Source organism: Panthera leo, chromosome D2, assembly GCF_018350215.1.
Source record: "Panthera leo isolate Ple1 chromosome D2, P.leo_Ple1_pat1.1, whole genome shotgun sequence".
In the NCBI taxonomy this organism is placed as follows: Eukaryota; Metazoa; Chordata; class Mammalia; order Carnivora; family Felidae; genus Panthera; species Panthera leo.
In genome coordinates, this window is record NC_056689.1 from 61111951 (window position 1) to 61137771 (window position 25821).

General features: G+C 53.9%; 3 protein-coding genes across 6 annotated transcripts in view; 1 reads left to right on the forward strand and 2 right to left on the reverse strand.

Moving 5' to 3' along the window:
- The window catches only part of PDCD11 (programmed cell death 11), a 44911-nt gene extending 34112 nt beyond the window's left edge, over window positions 1-10799 (forward strand). Inside the window, exons 26-36 of one of the 2 annotated variants that reach the window (XM_042907579.1) lie at window positions 2303-2359; window positions 2872-2994; window positions 3857-3979; window positions 4394-4697; window positions 4920-5036; window positions 5735-5884; window positions 6094-6338; window positions 7065-7233; window positions 7802-7955; window positions 8412-8577; window positions 9167-10799. In XM_042907579.1, the coding sequence (XP_042763513.1) occupies window positions 2303-2359; window positions 2872-2994; window positions 3857-3979; window positions 4394-4697; window positions 4920-5036; window positions 5735-5884; window positions 6094-6338; window positions 7065-7233; window positions 7802-7955; window positions 8412-8577; window positions 9167-9338 (1780 nt within the window). In that variant the 3' untranslated portion in view covers window positions 9339-10799. Of the gene's footprint in view, window positions 1-2302; window positions 2360-2871; window positions 2995-3856; window positions 3980-4393; window positions 4698-4919; window positions 5037-5734; window positions 5885-6090; window positions 6339-7064; window positions 7234-7801; window positions 7956-8411; window positions 8578-9166 lie in introns of both variants that reach the window. The other variant, XM_042907578.1, reaches the window with a different exon arrangement.
- A 66-nt stretch (window positions 10800-10865) lies between these two features.
- CALHM2 (calcium homeostasis modulator family member 2) lies at window positions 10866-15994 on the reverse strand. 3 transcript variants are annotated; one of them, XM_042909009.1, is made up of 4 exons: window positions 15706-15994; window positions 14348-14431; window positions 12956-13671; window positions 10866-11868 (listed from the first exon to the last, which is right to left on the reverse strand). In XM_042909009.1, the coding sequence occupies exons 3-4, from the start codon at window positions 13508-13510 to the stop codon at window positions 11452-11454; spliced, it is 972 nt and encodes a 323-aa protein (XP_042764943.1). In that variant the 5' UTR covers window positions 13511-13671; window positions 14348-14431; window positions 15706-15994; the 3' UTR covers window positions 10866-11451. The 3 variants fall into 3 exon arrangements, with proteins under 3 accessions (XP_042764943.1, XP_042764944.1, XP_042764945.1); XM_042909010.1 differs by lacking the exon at window positions 14348-14431; XM_042909011.1 differs by lacking the exons at window positions 14348-14431; window positions 15706-15994 and having other exon boundaries at window positions 12956-14324.
- A 2670-nt stretch (window positions 15995-18664) lies between these two features.
- CALHM1 (calcium homeostasis modulator 1) lies at window positions 18665-22090 on the reverse strand. Its single transcript, XM_042907762.1, has 2 exons — window positions 21539-22090; window positions 18665-19147 (listed from the first exon to the last, which is right to left on the reverse strand). Exons 1-2 carry the CDS (start codon window positions 22088-22090, stop codon window positions 18665-18667), a joined length of 1035 nt encoding a protein of 344 aa, XP_042763696.1.
- Window positions 22091-25821: the final 3731 nt, after the last annotated feature.

The following is a 25821-nucleotide window of genomic DNA, read 5'->3' on the forward strand; positions in this document are numbered from 1 at the left end:
CCCAGTTTGCCCACTCACTTGCTTTCTCTCTTTAAAAAAAAAAAAGAAAAAGTATAGATGTGATAGGTGATTTTGTACCAGAAAAAATAGTATGAAAAAAAAGACAAGTTTTGTTTTGAGAGAGTGCAAGTGGGGCAGGAACAGAGTGAGAGGGACAGAGGATTGAAGCAGGCCCTGTGCTCACAGCGGAGAGCCTGATGTGGGGCTCGAACTCATGAAATGTGAGATCATGACCTGAGCCAAAGTCAGACGCTCAACCGAGGTGCCCCAAAGAAGAAAAGTTCTGATGCTCCCCTCTTTTTCCACCACTTTTCACCATTATACACCTTGGTCTCTATTCTTCAGGACTTTGTAGGTATAATTTTCTTCTATGTAATAATAGAATTTCATTTGATATATAGTCTGCAACTTGCTTGTTCTCTCATAGCAGTTTATCATGGACTTTTTTCTTTTCCTGTGCTAGTATATCTAAATTTACTTTGTTCTTTTACCTTATTTTTAACATTTCTTGGTCTTTCTTTCTTTCTTTAGTCATTATCTAAACCTCTGTTGATGGATGTAATGTTGAAGTGAATATCTTTGTGCATATGTTTGGACACGAACACAAGTATATCTGTGAAGTAAATTCCCAAAAGTAAAATTAATGGGCCAAACAATGTTATACATTTTGCCAAAATGCTCTCTGAAAAGACTGTGCTCATTGACATTCCTGTTAACAATAAGTATGACTATTTCTTACATCCCTGTCAAAACTGGCTATTCTTGATATTTAGTCTCAGCCATTGACTAGGCAAAAATTGATCTCTCATTTTGGTGTGCAGTTCTCCTACTGTCATTTTCCCTCTTGGTTGGCTTTCTTTGCTTGTCCAAGTGGCTTGCTTGTTTTCCTATTGAAGCATTCATCTTTTTAATGAGAAAAAAATTGATCTATAGGTGTTCTCTGCAGAAAGATAGTAACCTTTTGCAGTTGGGAGCTGCTTTATGGGGTATTTTTTGTGCACTAAAATGAGCCTGGTTCAGAGTTTTAAAGTCATTTGATAGGGCGAATAAATTAGCATTGAAGAGGCGGACTTCGGCCTGACATAGTACAGACTTCTGAGACTCCAAGTTGACTAACAGTGGAGCAGAGGCCTTGAGGAGACAGGCTGGAAAGTCATAATGCTCTTTCCCACCTCAGGTGTGCCAGCCCCTAGCACCTGCATAATAAATTCACAACCACTTATCTGAGCTAAACAGCACAGAGATAGCCAGGGCCTAGGAAAAGAAAAGGAATGAGAAATCCAGGGTCATCTCTGCTTTGCCTCTTGGGCTTACAAATGCAGGTGTGGCAGTGCCTGGGTGGTTCAGGTGGTTAAGTGTCCGACTTCAGCTCGGGTCACGATCTCACCATTCATGGGTTTGAGTCCCACATCGGGCTCTGTGCTGACAGCTCAGAGCCTGGAGCCTGCTTTGGATTCTGTGTCTCCCTCTTTCTCTGCACCCCCTCAAATAAATAAACATTTTAAAAAAATGCAGATGTGACTTTTAGCAAAGTATTTAATTTTAATACATTTTATTGTAGCCAAACCTGTGAATCACGTTCAGTTGTGATTTATCTGTCCCATGTGGATAATAAATTAATTGCCTAAATGTAGATGATCCCTCAAGGTCCCCCCTGCTTTGGGAATGAGGATGCTGTGGGCTAGGAGGCAGATGTGTGTCATGGGAAATCTTTGGACTGTTGCTGAGATCCTTTCTACTGCTAAGATTCTATATTTTGAAATTGCAACTTTGGGTTGCTAATTGCTGTTTTCAATGAACGAAGTTTGGAAACCTTAACCAAGGAGTAAACTCTGCTTTCCCTCCTGGAAGCCTCCCCTGCTTAGGACTCACTGATCTGTTATCCTCTGATCTGCTGCCGTGATCCTGCCCTAACACCTAGGTCGTCACTGGTCATGGTTTCCGGTGGTTAGTGGCTGAGATTGCACACTGCCAGGACCCAGTGTCAGGCTGGTGACACCTCCTGAGTACCCACCACATGGCTCTGTGTCTCTTCCTGAGGGCTCCATGCCCCCTCTCATTTTCTACTCCCAGCACCTTTGTTGAGCAAGAAGAGTAGGTAGTGATTGACTAGTAAACTGAGGCTCAGGGAGGTGACTTGTGCAGAGTCCCTCAGTACGTTCTTGACAGAATGAAGAACAGAGCCCAGGTGTCATGTCCCCTCACTCTTGCTTGTTGGTCAGCCTTGTGGAGAGGAGGCTGAGTCCCTCTCCTGTTTCCTGGGATGCTGAAAAGTCAACATCTCTTTTTGCTCTCATTCCAGGTGTTACGTCCTGTCTGCTACAGACCATGTATTGACTCTGTCGCTGCGATCGTCTAGGTGAGTGTCTGTGGTGGAGACAAGGAAAGCACTGAGGAAAGGCTGCACAGAACTTTGAGCTTCCCCCCTTTCTTCTCTGCTTGTGCACTTTCTACCTTGCCCCATCTTTATCCAGAAAAGCTGTGGCCATTCACATTGCCACAAGAACGTGTCTGCTCAGACTCTTGCCGCCCAGGGCAAGGTTCAGACATCTGAATGTGGTATTCAAGGTGGCCACACAGTGGCCCTGGAAAGGGAAGATGATCTGGTTCCCAGGGTTCCATAGTTAGTGGTATGTCATGAAGTGGATTGGCCTGAAGTCAGCTCGTTCCATGGTTAGAAATGGATGTTTCAGAGGCCAAGGCTGACAGGACTTCAGGAGAGAGTGGGGCTGGGCTCTGAGGTTGTCATATCCTACAGTCAGGTCCAGAGTTATATTCTTGGATGTAGAGTTTGATTATCACAAGTGAGTTGGGAGTGGATGGGGAAGGGAGGGTTGAGGTATGTGTACGTAATAAGCCTTTCATTCTTAGGACAAACCCGGAGACGAAGAGCAAAATAACTGATGCTGAGATTAACTCCATCCAGGATATTCAGGAAGGGCAGCTCCTGAGGGGCTATGTGAAGTCTGTCCAGCCGCACGGTGTGCTCTTTGGGTGAGTGAGGTGGAGCGTGGGGGCGTGGGCCAAACGCGACGCCCTCCCCGGCCTGTGCTGGTCCGTGGTCTGTGGTGGTCCTTGGTCATCTCCTCTGGAGACAATATGAAGGAAGGGGAGTCAATGAGTTCCCACCAGTTTGTAAATTCTGAGATGTTTTATACTTTTAAAAGCGTTTTGAATTATTCTTACTGGTGTTTTGGACACCAAAGAGCATGGCATGTCCAATTTCAGTTTTCAGTTCATTTGGTTTTTCTTTGGTTTGGTGTTTGATGGTGATTTGTAACTGTTCAGTGAAATCACATGACGTTCACAACCAGCAGATAGCACAGCGTTCTCTGCTACGATTTCCCCATTTTCATCTCCTCTGGCTATTCGTGATAGATGCATTGTGGTGCTCTGGTGTGGGATGGAAAATGCCCTTCGGTCCCATCTTCATTTATGCCTGATAGTTTTTTCTAGTTTACAGAGCTCTTTTTATCCTTGTGAATGCCAGGAACTCGTGTGTGTCATAAATCCTTGTCACAACTTGGGTCCCTAGGAAAGTGGAGGCACTAGGCTAGGCTGGGACTCTCTTGTATTTATGACCACAGGACTCTTTTTTTTCTTTTTTAATTTATTTTTAATGTTTTAAAAATGCTTATTTATATTTGAGAGAGAGTGTGTGAGCAGGGAGGGGCAGAGAGAGAGGGAGACAGAATCCCAAGCAGGCTCCATGCTTGTCAGCACAGAGCCCAGTGCAGGCCATGATCTCACAAACTGTGAGATCATGACCTGAGCCGAAATCAAGAGCTGGATGCTTAACTGACTGAGCCACCCAGGCACCCCTGTGACCACACAACTCTTGTCTCTCTCCTGTCAGCCTCGGCCCCTCTGTTGTGGGTTTGGCCCAATACCCACATGTCTCCCAGTACAGCCCGTCCAAGAAAGCCCTTTATAACAGATACCTCCCGGAAGGGAAGCTGCTTACAGCCAAGGTCCTGAGGTAGGTGTCTTCCCCACCCCCGTACGCCCTCTTTTCCGAGGAGCCCTGGGAGGAGATTCAAGAGGTAAACTAGACTTAACGCCTTAGGTAGTGTTGGTGCAATGTTCAGCTGAACAAAATCCCATTGTTTGGAGCCTTCTACTTCCGCCCCAGCCTCAGCTCCTAGAAGTTGACGTGGAGACTTTTCTCTGCATCGGCACTTGTTGGGGACAGAGTAAGGGGACATCAGAGCTGCCCCCTGTATTTTACTATTCAGCATGGTAAAATGCACAGGTCATTCCAAAGAATACTGAATGGATTGCAAGTAGGTAGGACAGGGCCCAGAAAACTGGACTGATCAGGAGAGAAAGGCCTGGGCTGTTTGCCGAGCCCGCTGTCCTCTGTTGTCCTCATTGTCCTCCCTCCTTGTTGTAGCCTGAACTGCCAGAAGAACCTGGTAGAGCTTTCATTCCTCCCCGGTGACACTGGGAAGCCGGACGTGTTTCCTGCCTCCCTAGGACTGCCACTTCTAAAGCAAGAGGAGAGGAAAATGGAGGCAGAGGAGCAAGAGCACAAAGGAGAAGAAGAGCAGAAGAAGAAGAATCAGAAAAGGAAAGGGAAGAAGAACGAGGAAGGGCAGGAGGCAGTGCGGCCGCCTGGCAAGGAGAAGAGCGAGTCCCAGAAACCGCAGGCCAAGAAGCAGGGCAAGCGGCCGCTCCGGGAGCCTGCAAGTGAACAGGTACATCCCTCAGGGAGGATGGCCTCCCTCACGGGCACAGGAGAGCATTTCAGAGCCAGCCAGATGCCACGTGGCCTTCTCTTAGACCAAGAGCAGCGTGAGTTTGGAGCCGGGCGCTGGATGGTGCCAGCAGGGGCAGAGGAGGGGGTGTTGCCCCAGGCCGCCAGCGGGTTCCCCTGGGCGGGAAGGGTGACTCGCCATCTTTCCCTCTTGTCATCTCAGGAAGGAGTGAAGAAGAAGCAGAAGAAAGCTGCTCCGTCAGAGGAAGACGACAGTGGTGTTGAAGTGTATTATCGGGAAGGGGAAGAGGAGGTGGAAGAGAGGAGTGTGCTGCCCAAGGTGAGGGTCAGCACTGATGGAGAGAGGAGGCAGCCCTGGGGAGGGAAGCCCTTGGTCTCCTGCCTCCGAGCTGGGCAGTTTCTGGCCCACCCTCTTCTCTCACTTCTTGTAAAATATGACCAGGTGGGGCCACTGTTTTATCCAAGGAGTGGGCTGCATAAAAGAAATTCTCATCAGTATTTATTGAGTGGAGCTGAATTAAATTAGTGGGATGGGCAGATAAAGGGGAGGCTTAACCTTTCCTGAACCTGCATCCCCTTCTGAAAGATGGGGACAGTACCATTAGGACTGAGGAAGGGCTGCCCAGACTGTAGGTACTAACATCCCTACACCCCGGAACGCTTCTCATATCTCTGTCTTGGCTCTACTATCTCCTTACACGTGTATGGCACTTTATACACAGATGTGTATATATGTATCCATATGTATGCTGCTGGTGGTGGTGGATTGTTTTCTTGTTTTTTGGTTTTTTGCATACATATGTCTTAAAAGCTCATTGCCTAAATAAATCTATTTACAAGAAAAGCTTTCACATCACTACTATGGTTTCTCCAGTGGAGCGGGCCTAGCCTGGCCCTGGGAGGGAGCAAGGGTCTCTGGGCCTGGTGGGAGCCCCTGCTCCTCCAGGTGGGATGGGGTCAGAACAGGGTGCAGCCCGAGCTGAGTGCTTTCCTCACACACCTCTTGTGCTCCTTCAGGGGAAGCCAACCAGGCCAGCAGAAGTGCCCCGGCTACAGCTGTCCTCCGGTTTCATTTGGGATGTGGGGCTAGACTCTCTGACCCCGGCCTTACCACCTCGAGGAGAGAGCTCAGACAGTGAGGAGGACGACAAGCCACAGCAGTCTACGGTGTCGTATTTTGCAGGGGACCCCTTGGTGCTAGTCTCTCTTTGCTCTCTCCTGGCCTGGGTGTCCCTCCTGGCAGGGCGGGGCAATCTCAGGCCGGGGAGTATTTACAGAGCTCACTGACTGCCCTGCCAACTCTTGGCTTCAACTGCAGACCTCTGCCAGGGTCTGAGGAGCAGATTACTCACTAACTTTTGTGCCTTCTGTAGCAGAAGAGGAGCAAGAAGGAAAGGATGTTGGAGAAGCAGAAGGCAGAGAAAGAGCTGTCCCGCATTGAGGAGGCACTGATGGATCCCGGGCGACAGCCAGAGTCCGCAGATGATTTTGACCGACTCTTGCTGAGCTCCCCCAACAGCTCCATCCTGTGGCTGCAGTACATGGCCTTCCACCTGCAGGCCACAGAGATCGAGAAGGCCCGGGCCGTGGCTGAGAGGGCTCTCAAGACCATTTCCTTCAGGTCTTGGCCTTGTCTTCCTGCTTTGGTGGGGGGGGGTGGCTCTTGAAAGGGAGGGCTGTGTCTCCGCCGGCCGCAGAGCTTGCCGCCTGTGGGTCATTTCCTCTTCGGCAGGCCGACAGCAGTTTGGGTGCCCGCCACCCGCACCCATGGGTTCCCAGGCTTTGTCTCATTGCTGCGCCATCTGTGAAACAGATCTGCTCATTAATATTTTATAGTCTCCTTCACTGAAGTGGCTGAGGGTTTACAGGAGTCCCTACACTGAAATAAGAGACCTAACTTGGAGCAGAAGTAGAACAGGGGAAATAACTCCACATACCTGGGTGTGGACACTCTCGGTGGCCATTTCCAGGCACAGGGTAGAGTGAGTTTTCTGACAGCTAAGAGGAGGGATGGTGATCCTTTGCTTCATTCTCTTAGTTTGGAGAGAGAGACCAGAAGATTCTGTTCCTTCCTGCCCAAACATCTAGCCAGTTTAAGATTTAGTGGGCTTCCTTTCTAGGAATGGAGGCAGATGCCAGGGGAACCCCCATAGTCAGGGGCTGGCGTTCTGCTTCTGTGTGAGCTGCAGTGGGGACTGGGCCTCTCAGGGTTCTCACTAGGGGCTGGAAACTGAGGATGTGGATAGAGCCAGGGAACGAAGAAATAGTTCCAGTCTGCATCCCTGGGCAGTAGTGGGGGCTTTCTTGGGCTGAGGTGATGGAGCTCATGTGCTGACTTTCTCTCCAGAGAGGAGCAGGAGAAGCTGAATGTATGGGTGGCTCTGCTGAATCTAGAGAACATGTACGGCTCTCCGGAGTCACTGACCAAGGTCTTTGAGCGGGCTGTGCAGTACAATGAGCCTCTCAAGGTCTTTCTCCATCTGGCTGACATCTACACCAAGTCAGAGAAATTCCAGGTAGGAGTCTGATGTGGGTGGCCCCGCTGCCAGAGGGTCCTTAGCTGCTCAGAAACTAACTCCTAGGAGTCACAGAGGCAGCAGGGAAGTCACAGGGATGAATTCCCCCATTCTGGATACAGCCCTGCCACAGGCTTGCTATGTGTCATCTGGGCCCTAACTTGTTTGGCTTCTAAGTGGGCGGAGTCATTTCCTCCCCCCTCCACTTTAGGACTGCAGCCGGCAGTGGAAGGAAGTGAAGGGACAGCTGACCCCTGGTGTATATCCCTTGGGTTTACAGCCACGAGGCAGCAGCTCGGCAGAGTGTCCCTTTTCTGTCTCTCCTGTGCCCCCATGTTGTTCTCACCTCTCTTCTGTTTGGACTTCCATGCAGCACAGGATTGATAGGGAGACTCCCCACCTGTAAGGCTCCTTCATGTGTTCTGTGAGCCTCTCTGCTTCCCTCAGGCACCTAGAATTGGGCCTGCACAGTGACTGGAGTTTGAGGCTACGTCTAGCCTCTCATGAGCATAGCTGCTGCCTGTCTTTGTTGTATAACACTCTGTAGCTTACCTTTTCTTTCCCACAGGAAGCTGGTGAGCTCTACAACCGGATGCTGAAGCGATTCAGGCAGGAGAAATCTGTCTGGATCAAATATGGTGCCTTTCTTCTGCGGAGGGGCCAGGCTGGGGCCAGTCACCGTGTGATGCAGCGAGCCCTGGAGTGTCTGCCCAATAAAGAGCGTGAGTGTTCGTCCCCACCTTCCAGCCTGATTCCGGATCACATTAGGCTCTCTGATATCTGGACGTAGGGATTGGGGGTTTTCTCTGAGGGGGTGTGGTGTTGGGAAAGCCTAGTGGAGGGCATATAACTATTTTTCTATTGATTACATGCTCATGGACGTAACCGTGTGTTGCATTTCAGATGCTAAACTTCAAAGATGAAGGAACAAAAAACAGTTAGTGCTAACTTCGTTGCCCCTGCCCCCTCTCCCTACTGGGCCCAGAGAGACTCTCCAGTGGAAGTCATAGATCAGTACCCGTCTGTGTATTTGGCCCTAAACTGCCCCACTGTCCCAACTGTCATCTTGGAACCTGGGAGCAGGGAGTCAGGGGTCAGACGGTGTCTGACATGTAGCACATTGTGCTGTGGTGAGGCGTCTGTCTGCTTTGTGTATCTGAGCTGTCCTCTCCCTGCAGATGTGGATGTGATTGCCAAGTTTGCCCAGCTGGAGTTCCAGCTAGGGGATGCGGAACGGGCCAAAGCCATTTTTGAGAACACACTGAGCACCTACCCAAAGCGCACTGATGTCTGGTCGGTTTACATCGACATGACCATTAAGCATGGCAGCCAGAAGGAAGTCCGGTGAGAGGGGAAGACAGATCGGGGCTGATTTAACTGTGGGGATTGGGGGACATTGGCCAAGTGGATAAGTTTTAGCCCCACAGTCAGCTTCCAGGATCCCCGGTTCTCTTACACTCTCTGAAGAACATCTTTGACATGACATACCAGGTCCTGTGGCATTCACTTTGCAACCTCTTTTTCTGTATCTGGAACCTGGGGTGGGTGGTAGGCTGGTCCTGGTGTGGGAGTCAGGAAATTTGGGTTTCCTGCGTAATTCATTGTACCTGCTTCTGGTGATAGAGAATGTTCATGGGCTTGCTGTTGTCGCCTGTGTCTCCACAAGGCAGAGAGGATTAGGGATGGATGGATTGAGGTCAGAAAGAACTAGTGCCTTGCCCAAGCCTGTGGGTGTTTGATCTAGAAAGAGGGTGGCAGTCTATCTTCGCATGGACACCTTAGGACTTTAAACTGGTAATGAATGTAAAGACAGATGTGAGAGTGCTGGAAAATAGACAGCCTGGGTCCAGGGCCAGAGGCGAGTGGGTGACAGCTAGCCAGCAGTCGAGTGGCCGGGGCCAACAGGCAAATGCTGCCTTGCTCTTCCTCACAGGGACATCTTTGAGCGGGTCATTCATCTCAGCCTGGCTCCCAAGCGAATGAAATTCTTCTTCAAGCGCTACCTGGACTATGAGAAACAACACGGCACTGAGAAGGACGTGCAGGCCGTGAAGGCGAAGGCCCTGGAATACGTGGAAGCCAAGAGCTCCGTGTTGGAGGACTAGTGGCCCGCGGGCCTCAGATGGCCACTGTCGGCAGGGGGCCAGCCCTGGCGAATCTCAGGCGCGTGGGCAGCTGAAAAGCTGTGTTGTCTGAGGACTCTTATTTAAGTGTTGCTTTTTCTGCGGCACCTTTTAGGGTAATCCTGTCAGGATGGAAAAGAACTTGAGCTTTCTTAGACTGCCTTTTTGCTTGTTTTATTTTAAGTACTAGTTTACTTCATTTGTACCCTTTTCTGAGGCTGCTCAGTGGTTGTAGGCAGCAGACTCTTGGACCCCTAGAAAAGTTGAGGCGCTCTCTTTCCTGGGAGTTTGCTGGGGACAGGAATGGAGGGGCTAACTTCTGATGACCTGGTGGTCAGGATCTCACTCTGGCCCAGCAGGCTCTTGGTCCAACTAGAGGGGGTCAGCAAGATCCAGGGAGTGGGCCTCCTCCCCTAGGCTGAGTCCAGCAGCCTGCGCTCAGCTAGCACTTGTGCCCTTTTGTGGACTCAGTGAGGCTGGGACAGGAGGATGAAGGCAGACCCCAGAAAGGGCAGTTGGGGAACCCGGGTACCTGAGAGGAAAGCCACAGGTATTGACATGAACTACCTGGGAGGTTTCCTCCCAGGCCCACCAGGCCCAGATTATCCAGACTCTCCTAAGTTAGGTGCCTCATTTGTGAAATGGGGTCAAAAAGTCCTACTTGGAATAGTGGTGGTGCCGGGTAGTTAGGAGGCTCGGTGAGGACATAGATTGCTGTGCTGTGTGAGTTGGGGAGACCACAGTTTTTCTGTGTTTCCCTATAGCCCCGATGGGGAGAGATCCTTGGATGGAGGGCATTGATTGGCTGGATGATTTTCCTTGAGACCTGAGGGAAAGGGGACATGTTGGGTCCACCACACCCACGCCTCCCTGGGACCCTTGTAAATTTCCCAGAAAGGTGGTCTCCACCTCCTTTGGTAATAATCCTGTATGTTCCAGAATTCTTGGAGGCCAGCACAGACTCAGTTGTAGAGGCCAGTTCTTTTCTGGCTGGTCTTAAGGGGATTAAACGTTTTCTTTGGCAGCGCTTTAAATGTGCTGAGAACTGGAGAGCTTTCCTATGGGAAGTGACTGGGTTGAATGCTGGGAAGCAGGACAGGGACAAGGAGAGCATCAAAGGTTTTAGAGATGGTGGAGGTGATCAGACAAGGGTGGCATGTGTGGGTGGTGGGGAGAGGCAGAGCTGGGGCTATCCTGGTTTTTGGTCATTAGCACTAAGTTATAGGAGCTAGTCTACCCTCCTGAGTGAGTGTTGGGTCTTTTGACTCATGGAATTTAAGGTGATCTTCCATCTGAGACAGGCCAGGCTTCACCTGTTCCCCAGATCAAATCAGATAACTGAATCTAACTATCAAGACATCATCAGCCGTAGGGCCTTCCCACATGTGGGAACATTTGGCTTTCCCTGCACCCCTGCCCTCCCTTCCATCCATTTTAATTTTGCTCAGAGTCTCTCTATCTGCCGCCCCCCCCCCCCCCCCCCCCCCCCGCCAATCCCAAGGCGATGGGATTTGGGCCTGTCTCTGTGACCACCAGCCTGCTGTGGCATAGCCCATCCAATAATGCAGACACCAAGCTACTCGTTTATACTAGGAACAACTTTATCAAAAATTTTAAGTCTATAAAATAAAGCCAGAGGCTTACATTGGAGGGCAGCTTCCTGGCTGAGCACTGCTGAGCCAGGTATGTGCAATCACACATACGGTAAGTGCACGATCCTGCACAAGGATATCACGCTCACCTGGCTCTGCTGGCCGGGGCTTCCCAGCTTGGGAGTCCCACCGGTAAGCAGTTGTCCACATCATAGTTAATTAAGGCTCGGTTCTGGGAAAGGGCCTTTTCCCCAAAGCGGTTGACCAAGTGTTTGGTGGCAGCAGGACAGGGCGTTTCTTCAGGTCTGAGAGCCTTGCTGTCGGAGCAGACCACATTGTCTACTAGCTCTCCACACCCCAGGGTGCTTTGTGTTCCTTGCTTCTGACCTGTTTCCCCAAAAAGTTAAAAAAAAAAATCATCCCCTTCTGATGCTGTGAGCAGGCGGTGGAGTTCAGTTTGAGTCCAGGCACCGTCATGGGCAAAGAGTGCGGGAACCGGTCCCTCAGGAGGCGACCAGGGCCATCTCCACGGTTTCTGGTGCCGTGCCGTTGCCCGCCAGACCCTGGGCCCACTTGTGCAGGCGGCTGTAGAGCGGGAGGCCCTGGTTCTCGCGGTACAGATAGACGCCCGTGATGGCGTTCCACTGTGGCCGAGGCTGGGTGCCTTCCACGGGGAACCTGGCCACCAGCTCCTCGTCGTCCTTGTCGAGCGCCACAAAGCCGAAGAAGCGGCGCACGTTGTTGGCGGCCAGCACCCGCGAGTGCACCTCGGCCGTGCGCTGGAAGAGCTGGTCCTCGTTGGCGCGGTACTGCGCCCAGTAGGCCTCCTGGCGGTAACTGAGTGGTGAGCAGTAATGCTTGAGGCACTTGGTCAGGAACACCAGGATGGCCACCATGCCGATAAGCAGCCACCCGAAGAGCTGGCCAGAGAAGGGGCAGGGTTGAGGAGGGGCAAGGAGCTGCCTAGACCCTCACCTGCCCCAGGAGGAAGTGGGAGGAGCTGGTCAGAGGGCTCCGGCTGGGCTGGGCTGGGCCGAACCGAACCTCAGCCACAACCCCCCTGAGGGCAGATCCTACTTCTAGAAGGGAAACCGGCCCTTATGGCTGTGATTCCACTTCTTTGTCCTCACTCCCTTGAACTCACTTTCTCTGTTGTGTTTTATTTGTTTGTTTAGAAAATCCTGTGCTCTCCTTGTGTCCCTCATCCCTTGCTGCTCTGAGTTAATACTCCTAGCTGTGTTTTCTGCCCCCGTCTCTGCCCTTGTTCTCTCTCCCCAGGCTGACCTCTGCTCCTTCAGAATTGAGCCACAGCTAAGGCTAGGATCAGGGCAGCAGCCACTGCGTCCTGAGTCAACACCCCTTCCTGGCTCGGGGGACTCCCCTATGACAGCAGCACTTGAAGGCTGACTTCGTGCTGGGCCGGGGTCCTTCCCGGAATAGGAACGTGTCACCTCCTAGCTGACAGCAACCGTTTCATAAGCTTGCAAGGGTTTGTGCTCAATCTGGGTGAAGTAGAGGTTTTTTGTTTTTTTTTTTTAATTTTTTTTTTTTAAACGTTTATTTTTGAGACAGAGAGAGACAGAGCATGAACGGGGGAGGGTCAGGGAGAGGGAGACACAGAATCTGAAACAGGCTCCAGGCTCTGAGCTGTCAGCACAGAGCCCGACACGGGGCTCGAACTCACGGACCACGAGATCATGACCTGAGCCGAAGTCGGCCGCTTAACCAACTGAGCCACCCAGGCGCCCCGAAGTAGAGGTTTAATCTGTGACTGGGATCGAGGCTTAGTCTAAGCCAGAACATTCCTTTAATGTTTAAAAGTTGTTTCACCAAGTCCTAACTCAAAGGTTACCTGGCTCAGACACCTGACGCTGACAATCTAGTGCTTTCCTGGAGACCTCAGCCCCTGAGGACAACTCTGCCTTTAAGGCTGGACCATCCCAGCACCTCCCCACCAGCCGTCGCCTAGGGAAGAAAGAGGAACAACTTCCCATTGCATAGCCTTACCTGGGACTCGTACTTCAGCCTGCGGGTGACCTCCTCCCGGAAGCCTGACAGGTTGGCAGGGCCCTCCCCACAAGGGAACCTGGCCAGGATTTCCGTGGCATGGTCTGGTGGGAATCCCTTTTCCCCGGCTGTGAGTGAGGAGGGGTCCACAAACTCGCTGAGAGCACAGACGTAGGCCTCACCGCGCAGCAGGGAGATGACAGACCAGGTCACGGGGGCCACGGCCGCACGGCCCAGGATGGAGCTTAGGAGGAGGAAGTTGGGGGCGGCCGAGCAGTTCTTGGTCCTCCGGTACTGGCACTCGGTAACTAGGTTCCAGGTGTGGTTGTTGAGGATGACACCGATGAGGAAGAGTGCTAGGGCGGGCACACCGATGGCTGTCAGCCCATATAGGTAGTTCCGGGCAGGTGAGCAAGGGCAGTGGAAAGCCACCACAGAGAACAGCTCCTGGCTGCCCACTGTGCCCAGTGCCACCAGCCCATTGAAAATCATCACGTCCTTGCTCTTGAAGAAGAGCGATAGGAAGCGGAAGTTCTCTGCAATCAGGGCTGCCATGGTGATGAGTCGGCTGGGGGACCGACTGCAAGGGGAGGTGCAGGCAGAGCCTGGGGTCGATGGTTCCTGGTGGGACTAAGAAGGCGTGCAGGCTGGTAGGCATCTGAAGGCAGGGCGAGGTCTTGCCATCTTAGCCCCTCTAGTGGCTGGCCGAGCGCTCCCTGTGGGACAGTAAGTGACTGATAAATGTGTGCCTCTGAAAACTGAAAGGGTTTGAGGGGATCTTGTGTGGCCAGGCTGGTGAGATGGGAAGGAGACTTGGGGAGCCCCAGGGCCTGGTGGACAGGGTGGTGGCAGCCACTGCTCACTGAGACCCTGCTAGGTGCCAGGTGCTTTCCATCCCTCATTGCCCATGGTCAGGATCTCACTGTGTTGTCATATCCCCAGTGTATGCAGAGAGGGTGGAGGCTTCCTGAGGGGGAGGGGCTTGCCAAGGTCACATGTAAGTAAGTGGCAGAGATGAGATTCATGCTCAGGTCTGTCTGCCTCAGGCACTCAGGTTCTTGTTACTCCCACAAGCTTCCCTTGAAGGAGGGATTAAGAATGGCCTTGTGGCCCTGGGGAATATGGGGTTCCAAGTAGTTCTGATGTGTTAAGGGACCTAGGACTACTTGGAGGGTTTTGTCCTCAAGGACTGTAGCCCATGGGTATAACAGCTGAGTGGGTGTCCTGGTAAAGGACTTGGGCCTGACTCAGTGAGGTGGGGTGGGGTGGGGTGGAGGAAGGGGACTCGGTCAGTGGTAAGCCTGGTGCAGCGTTCCTAGAATTCATGAGAACTTTTCATTTTGGAGACCTCAGCATCTGGACTGGTTTAGGAGATCCTGGCTTTCAACGTACTTCATGACTTTTCTTTGGGTCTCGGTGTCCTCATCTGTGAAAAGAGGCCAAATCATTCTGGCCCTTGCTCTCTCCTTAGCGGTGCTGGGGGGAAAAGAAAGGGGGAAAAGTGATGCCTAATAACTGTTCTGTGTCAGAAACCCTCTACCTCACCCTGTCAAGTCTTTAGGGTGGCTCCCAGAGGTGAGGCAGCTGGCATGTTTCTCCTTCCTGCAAATATCAGGAAACTAAGGTCTAAAGAGGAGTAAGTGCCTTGCTCGAGGCCAATAAAGTATGGAGGTGCCCGGGCAGGACTTTTGAGCCTGATGTAAGGAGGCTTGGGAAGTGGACAGGGGTGGGTCTAGCGAAGTCAGTCCTCTGTTTTCTTGGCCTCCTGACCTTGCTCTGTGCTCATCCATGAGAGAGCCCTGGTGAACCTTCCATTCCCCACCCATTACCCCTCCCTTTCTAAGCAGCCTCCCGGGGGGCTGCCCAGCCTGCCAGGGACAGGCAGCCTTGATGGGCTAAGGCTTGACCATCCCCACCAGCCCATACCCAGCCTGCTCCGCCATGTGGTACTGGCAGCCTGCCAGGAAATGGCTGAGGCTCCAGCCATGTTCTGTCCCGACTCCCTTCCTAGGCTCCACCCACACAAGCAGACATTCCAGGGTGTGGCCCTATGTCCTCCCAATCTAGGGGATGAAGAAAAGCCCACAGCCAGAAGCAGCCTGGGAGTGGTGGGATGGAGTGGGCAGCAAACAAAGTGGGGGAGACCTGCCCATATTTCCTTCTCTACCTCCTCTGTACCTGCCACCCTTCCTGGTCTCTGCCCAGGTTGCCAGATGGGCCCCGGCAGTGACCACGTGGGGAGCCAGGAGCAGGAGGAGGGACCTGACTCCCTCCCACTCAGCCCAGGGCCTCCGGTTGCACTCTCTGGGAAAAAGTTTATAATGTTGCCAGGGATGAATGGGTTAAAGGCAGGCTCCTCTCCCTCTTGCTCTTCCCCTCTTGGCTTCAAGTTTCCTAATGAGCCTTCATGGGGGCCCTGGGTTCAGAAGCTGCCCAAAGTGGGGTACAAGATACCTGAATCCTTGGGGTAGTGAACAGAGAAGAAACAAGGCCATCGGCTGAGACTACCGGCCCTGTCTCGCAGGCCAGGAAGGGGTCACATCTAGGCGTGGGTGGGACCTCTGACAACAGCAGTCGGGACAGAAAGTGGGACAGGCTGGGAAGGGCACAACTGGCGGGGCCCAGAGTGAGGAGCCTCGGAGGGGCCTTTCTTCCCAGGACAATCCCTCCGGGTGGCCTTGAGCAGCCTGCCCATCCTCCCCATCCTCCCCGTCACCTGGCACACCCCAGAGAAGGGCCCTTCCTCTTACCTGGGGCCAGTTGCGGGCGACAACCAGTGGCTTCAGCCTCCGCGGGGCGTGGGCCTGCAGGGCGGCCCTGACCCGAAGTGCTTTCGGGCTGTCTTGTGCTTTCTTCTGTACTGGAGCAGGGAGCTGGAGACCAGCAGGGCCTGGGCCGGCCTGGCGCTGTTTTCTAAGAAGTTTTAACTCCAGGAAGAGAAGGAAACAGCAGGATGGAACTCGGCAGTAGCAGTGAGTGGAAAAACAGCCTCCCTCTGGCGCCAGGCAGGGGAGGGCGGGTGGTGAGGGCGGTGCAAAAGGAGAGGAAGTTGGGCTGCCTGTTTAGCAGCGCCTGGCCCGCGCCTGCCCTCCTGAGCCAGCTGCACACCAGGGGGACCAGTTCAGGGGCCAGGCGGGGGGGGCCCTCCGGGAGATCCTGCCTGGGCCTGTCCTCCCTGCCAGTGTCAGGAGTGCGCTGTCCGTGCTTGACCCCCACTGGACAGGAGCTGCCACGGAGGCCCCAGGAGGGTTAGAGGAGAGGCGCCACCAGACTGATGCTGACTGCTAGCAGGATGCACAGGCCACAGCCTCCCTACCTTATTCTGGCTCCTCTCCCTCAGAGCCGCCCTGCACCTGTCGGTCCTCCTCCCCACCACTGGGTCTTCTGTCCATACTTCAGCTAACTCCCCCGGCACTGCTTCACATCTCAGGAGGGCTGGCACCATGATTCTCTGAGGCCCTGTGCGCAGACCACCGGATGGTGGGTAGAAATCACAAGAAGGCGAGTTGCCGCAAGAACCCCTTTGTAACCATCAGAGCTGCCCAGCCTGTCCCAGAAAGCGGTCATGAGCTCCCCATCTGTGGGAGTGTGCAAGCTGAGGCTGGAAAGTCACGGGTCAAGAATTCTAAAGGGGAGAGCCCTGTCCAAGGAGAGGCGAGATGAGCCCTATGATTAAGGGAAAGACCTCCCTCAAGATCCCCCCTGTGTCATCTCTGCAACGTTTGTGGTTCTGTGACGGTGGGACTGCCGAGTGCCACGCTGGCCTCCCTGAGTTGTGCTTGTCCCTGTGCAGAAATGAACGGAAAGGACCAGTGGTTATTATTCAGATCCTACCAGGTGCCAAACACCATTCCAGGTTCTTCCTCAAAAGTTCTCCTCCTTTATCCTCAGCATAATTCTGAAAAGCAGGTCTTTTTAAGATCTGTTTTTCACATAGACACACTGAAGTTTGGAGGGATTTGGTGAGGTCCTACAGCTCTAGTTCTTGAACCCCAATCTGCCTGACCCAAAATCTTGCTCTTTCCTTGGCGTTTGTACCTCCTGATGTACTGGGCGTGTCCTCCTCCTCCCAAATAATGAAAGGAGCTCAGGCTGAGTCTTAGAAGTGGGAACGGAGGGAAGAGTAGTTGGGAAGAAGGGAAATTATTAAAGCGATGTTGTAGGGATCAAGATCAAAATGAATTCCTAGATGAGTGGGACTTACATCTTCCTGGCCCTCAATTCCCTCCTCAACAAGGTGTCTCCAGTTCCTTATGTCGCCCTCCCCGTTCTGTCCAGGGTCGGATAAGCTGTCAGGTTCAGAAATCTACAAACACATTAGCCACTGCATACTGAGTACCTATTCTGTGCTTTACACCCTTCACCTGTTTCATGATTATAACAACCCCATCAGGTAGGTGCCCCATTATACAGATGAGGAAACTGAGGCACAGAAAAGGAAGCAGTTGGCCCGAGGGACACAGTTTGTAACTGGTAGAGTCAGCATGTGACCCAGTTTTCTCTGGCTCTGGAGCCTGAGCTGTTTCCACCGCAGGCAGCTCCCCTTCCACTCCTCCACCCTCCTCCCCATCTCAGGGCAGAGCCTCTTAGCACTCTAGAGACCCCTTCCCAGGGAGTAGGGTTTCTGAGAAAATGGGAAAAATTCAGCTTTTTTTCTAAATGCCTGAGCTCAGGGGAGGTCTGATTTTCCACAAGACCTGGATGTGAAGGAGGTGTTCAGGTGGTCTCCAAGGACCCCTCCAAGAGAGGGTGGTATGGTCTGAATGTGCCTCCCCCCCCCATTCGTGTGCTCAATCTTAACCCCCTAGGGTGATGGTACTAGGGGGAGGGGCCTCTGGGAGGCCCTTAAGTCATGAGGGCAGAGCTTCATGAATGGGATTAGTGCCTTGACCAGAGGCTCCAGAGAGCTCCCTTGAGAAGGTGCCGGCTTTGAACAAAGAAGATGGCCTCCATCAGAACGTGACCGTGCCGGTGCCGTGATGTTGGACTTCCAGCCTCCAGAAGTGTGAGAAGTAAATTTCTGTTGTTTATAAGCTACTCAGTCTGTGGTATTTTGTTACAGCAGCTCAAATGGCTAAGGCAGGAAGACTTGTGCTCAGCACTAAATAAATATACTCAAGTTGTTGGGTGGCCTCTGTGGTGACCACGCACTCTGGCTTCCCCTAAGTAGACAGAACTTCTGGCATCTTGTGTCATCACCTAGCACTGCAGGTGTGTGACATCGGGTGAGGCTGTGGGCCATGTCCTCACGGCCCACTCTCAGCCTCGTTCAGGATACTGACCCAAATCAGGATTCCTGCTTTGTGAGATGACTGGACGTCCCCCTCCCCCCCACTCCCTGAGACTTGCGCATAAGGGAGCAGAGACGGTAGCAATTCAGAGCAAGGATGGCTGTAGAACCTGAGAGGAGATAGCGAAGCAGGGGTGAAGTGGCTTGGGAGGGGCTGGTCAGGTGGGAGTTTGCCCCCCCCCCCCCCACGAGCCAGTTCTGAGCCCTTCTGACTCATATTGCTGTGTCACAGCTGGAGGACTAAGGTCCCCGTCCAGCTCCAAATTTCCTGCCTCAGTGGCAGGTAAATGCCCGGGCATGTGGGTCTGCTCCGGGGGCCTACCGCCCAGAACCTGCAGACTTCATCTTCCCATCTGGTTTGGGGGTCTGAGAAGCCATGGGCTCAGACCCCCTCTCTCGCCTCTCCGCTTGGCCACAGCTCACACTCTGCTGAAGTAGGCGGCCACCTCCTTGCGTGGAGGCCGGGGCCCGCCGCCCGCCCAGCCGTTGCCCACCGGCGGCTCCTCCTGGCCCAGCCTCAGGGGCGGCTTGCATTTGTGCCAGCTCGTGAGCAGCCTGTTCACGGCGCCTTGATCCGTGATGCCACGGAGCTTCTCCCTCTCCTCCTCAGCACCCTCGGGGGGCGCTGGGGCAGCCGAGCCGGCGGGGGCCGTGGCCAGTGCCCCGTGGGCGTGACCCAATTCCAGGTCGTGGTTCATGGCCTCGAAGAACTGCTGGATGCAGACCTTGGCGAAGGCCTTGGCGTGTTCCGTGCACGTCTCGTCGAAGAGCTTGCGCTCGATGTCGATATAGTGGGACCAGTACTTGCTTTTGAGGAAGGCGGCCTGTGTGAAGCAGGGCCGCACAGAGCGCACCACGAATGCCAGCAGTGTGGTCAGCAGCACGAAGGACCAGCCCAGTGCCTGCAGGGGAGAGAGGAGGGAGTCGGCTGGCCTTGCTCTCCAGCCTCCCAAGCCTGCCTAAACCCCCCAAAGCACTCTGTATGTCAGGGCCTTTAGGGAAAAGAGGACTGACGGGGCGAATGATCTTACCTCTTGGCCTCCATTTCCTTTTCCGTCAAATGGGCACGGAAATGGGATCATGTGAGTAAAATGCCCCACGTGTGGGCCTGGCACTCAGTGCACAGGAGTTAACCGGGCACACCTTGGAATTAGGCTGCCTGGCTTTGGACCCTGTCTCCAGTCCTTACCAGTTGACCAGGAGCAAGGTGTCTGGCTTCTCTGTGCCTCAGTTTCCCCACGTATGAAACGGGGTTGTTGACGGTACATATCTCATAGGTTTTCTGCGAGGACTAAATGTAATAATACACGGCACACAGCCTGGTACGTGCTTAGCGCTCAGGAACTGTTAGCCACTATTATTATGTCCTCCTTCACCTCCCAGGGCCAGAGTGACCCTTCGTCCTCTTAGTCTGGTACCTGTCCTCTGGCTCCCGGCATTGTCTGCCTTTCAGTAGCTAGCACTACACGAGGCTTCTCTGTGTGGGCTCTGAGTTGGGCCCTCAAGGGTCACGGAGACAAATAAGACAGTTGCTCAGACTCTGTGCTGAAGAGCCCTAGATGCTTGGGTGCCAGATCCGCTCTGCTGATAGTTCAGTCAGGCCCGGGGCAGGACGCTCTCCTAACCTGGGCTTCTGGATCAGCCCCCAGCTGCACAGAGAAGTGTCTGGCCGGTTCAGGATGCGAGGTAAGCGCCTGTAATTGGAGCTGGTGTTGTGGCAGAGCACACACGGGCTGGGGAGCTGCAGAGCACGTGCTTGGTGGGGGGGTTGGGGGGGTGGGGGGAGGGAGAGCAGGCATCCCCTGTGCTGCTCCAAGAGGAAATGCGCACCCCGTGGGGCTGGGGATCTTCATGTGTTTTTTTTTTTTTAATTTTTTTTAATGTTTATTTATTTTTGACAGAGAGAGAGAGAGAGAGAGAGACAGAGCATGAGTGGGGGAGGGGCAGAGAGAGAGAGAGAGGGAGACACAGAATCCGCAGCAGGCTCCAGGCTCCAAGCTGTCAGCACAGAGCCCGATGGGGGGCTCGAATTCACAAACCGTGAGATCGTGACCTGAGCCGAAGTCGGTCGCTCAACCGACTGAGCCACCCAGGCGCCCCAAGATATCTTCACGTTTTATGTAAAGCCAGAAATCTGAATTTTATGGGAAAATTTCTGGTTTTCAGAGGAGGTTGACCAATTCCAAAATTGAATTTTGAATTCACTTGGAAGGCCAGATGAAACATGTCTATAGGCCAGGCAGCATGTCCCCTGGGGGACCTTTTAGTTTATGATGCAGTGGTTTAAAGGTCGGGTGGAGGGACAGTTGCCCCAGGCCCTGAGGCCTGGCACGATGGCACAAGTGTCCACAAGGGAGGGCGTGGTTTGGGAGGGAAGCAGAGCTCGTACACTCGGAGTGCGACATCCATGTGGTGGTGGTGACACGGGCCCCACGGGAGGGCCGGAGATGGGGAGCCAGGGGTCTGGACTTGCCAGAGCAGAGTGTTTCTCTAGCCCTGGCAGGGCAGGCCCGGCCCCCTGCCCCTCCCCTGACAGCCCCTGGTCCATCTGCTGCCAGGGCCTGCTGCCGCTTCCCCCCCCCCCCCCCCCCCCCCCCCCCCCCGTGCTGCAGCGACTGCAGGGGAGGCCTGGGGGCTTAGGTGGGGGAGGTCCAGGGGGCAGAGGATGAGGGAGTGGGGCTGGGGAGGACGAAGCTCTGGCCCATCAGTGGGCCCTCCACCCCTGCCTTTAGGGTGCATCCCAACAGTACATCCCCTCACCCAAACCCTCCCTTCCAGGGGACCCAGGACCCTCGGATCCCACTCCCTGAGCAGAGGGGCACCTGCTGGGGGCATTTGCCAGGGAAATGTACCCAAATGGTCCAGCCACCCACCTGCCTCGCCACCGCCCCAGCCTGGAAGAAGAAAAGGATGCAAATACACCAGGCTTCTAAGCCGGAGCTCAGGATGGAAAAGGTGGGGCTGCCTGAGCTGTTGGGTCCACTCTAGGGTTCTCGAGACAGGACGGACCTCTGGGCTGAGGTAGCCACATCACTTTTCCCAGGTGGTGCTGATCCAGGGAAGACACACGGCTCTGCCTTCAGAAGTCCTGGCCTCAGTTGGGAAAATACGCCCCTGTCCCAAAGAGCTCCCTCTGAGGGGGAGACCCAGCCCAGTCTGGGGAGCTCCAATCCATTGAGAAACACAACTGTACCCTGAGAAAACCCCGTTTCAAGAAGCGAGGGATTGGGCCTTGCCAGAGGGACCCCAGGCTGTGAGGGGAGACCCATGCCAAGGCCGTGGCACCCCCTCACCTGGGAGATGCAGCGCAGGTATCGCACGGCCACCTCGCGGGCCAGCAGCCAGTCGCCGTCATAGATGTCGGGGCAGGGCACCCGGGCTAGCAGGCGGGCGAGCTCGGGTGGGGGCAGGCCGGGTGCCAGGCTGCCGTTGCCCAGCACGGTCACGGGCACGGCAGTGCAGAAGGCACAGAGGAAGCACTTGCCATCCAACAGTGTGACGGCCACCCAGACGACGGGAGCGATGAGGGCCCGCTGGGCCATGGAGCAGAACATGTAGCGCAGCACGGCAGGGTCTTTGGCCCGGCGGCCCAGGGGCCGCTTCCACTCTTCGGCCAGCATGGACACGTTGTTGTTCATGACCAGGCCGAGCAGGAAGAGCACCAGCGGGGGCGCCAGCAGGATGCCCGCGCTGTAGGCTGCGTTGTAGCCGGGCAAGCAGGGGCAGTTGAAATCGAAGGCAGAGTACATCTGGGCGCTGGCCAGTGCCATGATGCCGCAGATGCCGTTCATGAAGGACTCCTGGTTGGACTGCAGGAACTGGAAAATCATCCGGAACTTGTCCATGGTGCCCCCCCCTCACGGGGCCTGACGGCCTCCTCCCGCCTCACCGCTGCTTCAGGATGGCCCCCGTGGCCCACTCTGCCCAGGAGGTGCCCGCCTCATGGCAGAGACGGGCAGAGCTCAGGGCAGTGGCCGAGGTCACCGTGTCTTTGAGAAACCTTCTAGTCAGGGGCTGGCTGAGAGGGCACAAGCTATCCAATCCTGTGCGTGCAGCCAGGGCTCTGCCCCTCCCTCCCTTCCTGCCCGCCCCCCCCCCCCCCCCACCGGGCTTCTCTCTCCACAGCTGCCTCCAGCACTGGGAAACCAAGAGGGCCACACCTGACAGAGACCAGTTCTCTGTGGTTGTGGGAGGAGCGAGGGGAAGGAGGCTCAGACGCAGGCTGGGAAGATACCGTCTCCAATAAGGTTGGAGTTTGGGAGAATGCAGGGCTGTGGCAGGGCCTCAGCTTCTTGACCTTTTCCCCTGGGCTCCTGGGAAGCATGTCGCCCTCCTTCTGCCCTTCCCGTTGGGTCTTTCCTCTGTGCTGTATCAGGGTTCGAGAGGGCTCCTTGGTCGGTTCAGACAGTGATGGTATGTATGATAAGGTAGTGATGGCAGTGATGGTGGATGGCGGTGGGGATGGTGGGGATGGTGGTGGGGATGGTGGGGATGGTGGTGGGGATGAAGGTGATGGTGGTGGGGATGGTGGGGATGATGGTGATGGTGGTGGGGATGGTGGGGATGATGGGGATGGTGGTGGGGATGAAGGTGATGGTGGTGGGGATGGTGGGGATGGTGGTGGTGACAGTGGTGGTGGGGATGGTAGGGCTGGCGGTGGGGATGATGGTTGTGGTGGTGATGCTGTTGGTGCTGATGGTGGCTATGGTAATTGTGATGATGGTGACAGTGGTGGTGGTGACGGTGGAGATAGGGCTAATGCAGCCTCTCACAGTGCAAAAAGCCTTGAATCTGGAGTCAGAGGATTTGGATCTGCAAGGTTGCTGGGTCCCCTCCCTGCTTGGCAGGGCACTATGCCTGTGAGCATAAAACAGGTGCTTTTATGTCCAGTCTGCTTGTGTCGCTGTGAGTGTGCCCGTGTGTTTATGGACTGTGGATGAGAAATCCTTTCCCAGCTGCACCTCCCGCCTCTACTCCCCCAGATCAAAAATTAAAGGGGTTGGGCTGTGGGGTTTTATGCCTGGAGCTGTGGCATGGAAGTCTGAGTATGTGGGGAACCAGGCCAGGGCCCCTCCATCAGCATATCAAAGTGGGGCAGAGCTGAAAGGGCTCCCTTTGATGCTGCCAGTTCTCCCAGAAAAACAGGTCTGGTCCAGCTCCAACCAAATGGGGCTGAGGCAGAGCAAGGGCCTGGATGGAGTGGCTCCTGTGTGTCCCTATGTGTGCCCGTGTGCGAGCTCCCTGTGGCTTTGGGCCTCTGTGTATCTGCATGTGTGCAAGTGACCATAGCAGAGGTCGCTGTGTCTGTGTGTCTCTGCATGACTGACAAGAACTGGCACCGCCTGGGGCTTCCTCCGTGTCTGGCCACATGCATCACCTTGTGTAATGCTCCCACAATCCTATGGGAAAGGTACCACTGTCCCTATTTTACAGAACCGGGGACCAAGGTTAAGGCTTAGGTGAAGTTACTAGCTAAAGGTTACCCAGCTTGTAGGTGGAGGAGTTGAATTCAGACTAGGTGGGAGTTGGGTGTGAAGGGGAGGGCAGGGGAGTATTATTTTTGCCTTTTTCCTCCGGCTGTATCAGGTTCTCCTGTTCTACTAGTCTGGATGGAAATGCTAGGTATCACAAGTAGGATACAGGTAGGGAAGGATATTGTTCCCCTCAGTCCTCAAGCTGGAGCATCTAGGCTGGTGGCACCTGCAGGACCTTTTAGGGGGCCCTCCAGAGGTGCACCCACAGGTGCAGAGCAGGATGAGGGAGATACAGCCAAGGAGGTGTGTGTCCCCAGACATCTGCTGCAGCATCAATGTGCGTGGTAGACAAGGGTTCTGAGCTGCCGGCAGAGCCTAAAACACAGCCCCAGGTGTAGAGGGGTGAGGCTGGGGGGGGGGGGTACGGTGTAGGAGCCCAGGAGCCGGGAAGGGCTGCCTTGAATCTCTGTTTTCTACTGTGGGCACGGCTCTCTGTTTGTAGCTGATGTGCCCCTTTAGTGGCACCCAAGCTGGCTACCAGCTCAAACCTCTTTCTTACTCCATGCCATGCTGTATCCATTCTTTGTAAGTTCTAACTTGCACATTAGTTTAAAATACTTGACATAAAACAGTTTGATTGGATTCGAAACCTATTATTCTCGTTATCATCACCAGAATTTTGTTTACAGTTATTGAAAGCAAATATTAAATATTAGACATCAGTTTGGAATTTATCACTCCCCCTTGGGTCAGGGCTTTCATGGGTGGTAATGGTCAAACATTTGAAAAGGTCATCATTAAAGAGCTTTGGGGTGGGGGGTGGAATAAAATGGGTGAAGGAGGTCACTTTGCCCCGGTGTCATGTGCCGATGTTATCAGTGAGTTGATCCAGTGGGGTGGGAAGAAGATTAGGAATCTCTCAGCCTCGAAAAGAGGGTGGGGAAGAGCAGGTGCTCTCTAGGGAGAAGGCAGAGGTGGCCTCTTGAGCACCAGGTGAGGCCAGAACTGTGTCAGAGACCACAGCGGGGACACAAGGCTGCATGGGCGGGGGGGCAATTCCTTAGCCATCACCCCTTGACTTGTGCTGTCCCCCTCTTGGAATACCATCTGCCCTCACTCTTGCCCACTCACGTCCACTTCAACGCCCTGCCCATTCACTCATTGTTTCTTTTGCTGAACAGTCAAGAAACCATGTTACAGGGTGGTTAAGAAGCAACCTATCCAATGGCCTGGGTTCAAGTCTCAACCCTGCCATGTACCAGCCAGGAACCTCGGGCAGGTAATTTAACCTCTGGGTGCCACAATGTTCTTGTCTGTGGAATGGGGACAAGTAAAGAGCCTACTGCTCAGGCAGTTGTGGGGATTCCGGGAGATACTGCAGGTGGGAGTGGAGTGGCAAATGACCCTTATAATAACCTTGGAATGGTAATAATTATTAGCTCTGTACTTGAGCTTCAGTAGCGCATTTTCTCTATTTGTTTCTTATTACCGCTGTAGAAAATGACCACAAGTTTATTGGCTTAAAACAGCACAAGTTTTATTTTCTCACAGTTCTGGGAGGTCAGGAGTCTGAAATGGGTCACGACAGGCTAAAAATCAAGGGGTTGGCAGTTGTGTTCCCGGGGAGAATCCATTTCCTGGCCTTTCCCAGCTTGGAGAAGATAACCACATTCCCCCGCTCACAACCCCATGTCCCTCCAGCCTCTGCTTCTGTCGTCACTTCTCCTCTGCCTCTGACCGTCCCACCTCCCTCTTCTAAGAACACTGAACGCATGGGTAATCCTGACTAATCCAGGATAGTCTCCCCATCTCAAAATTGTTAGCACAATCACATCTGCAAAGTCCCATTTGCAGGTAACCCACTCACAAGTTCCAGAGATCAGGAGGTAGACTCTGGGGGTCCATTACTCTTATCTGCTGCGGTTGGGGTCTTTGGTAGTGGATTCAGCAGTGTTTTGTGTCTTCTGCACCTCTTCCCTGTAACCCCCCAGAGTGTGACTGGGTGTAAATGGAAAGCAGGATATCATGACCCTGCTCAAACTTTTTGATGCCTTGGGCGGCAAACTCACCCACGGCCACCACTGTGGGATGTGCACTGGCCC

Bases quoted from the DNA above. Each gene is read 5' to 3' on its own strand.
- CALHM2 (XM_042909010.1), bottom strand. From the start codon at position 13,510: ATGGCAGCCCTGATTGCAGAGAACTTCCGCTTCCTATCGCTCTTCTTC. The intron at 11,869-12,955 runs GTAAGGCTATGC...TTCTCTGGCCAG, and splicing joins GGCTGAAGTACGAGTCCCAG to CTCTTCGGGTGGCTGCTTAT.
- CALHM1 (XM_042907762.1), bottom strand. From the start codon at position 22,090: ATGGACAAGTTCCGGATGATTTTCCAGTTCCTGCAGTCCAACCAGGAG. The intron at 19,148-21,538 runs GTGAGGGGGTGC...TCTCCCCTGCAG, and splicing joins ACCTGCGCTGCATCTCCCAG to GCACTGGGCTGGTCCTTCGT.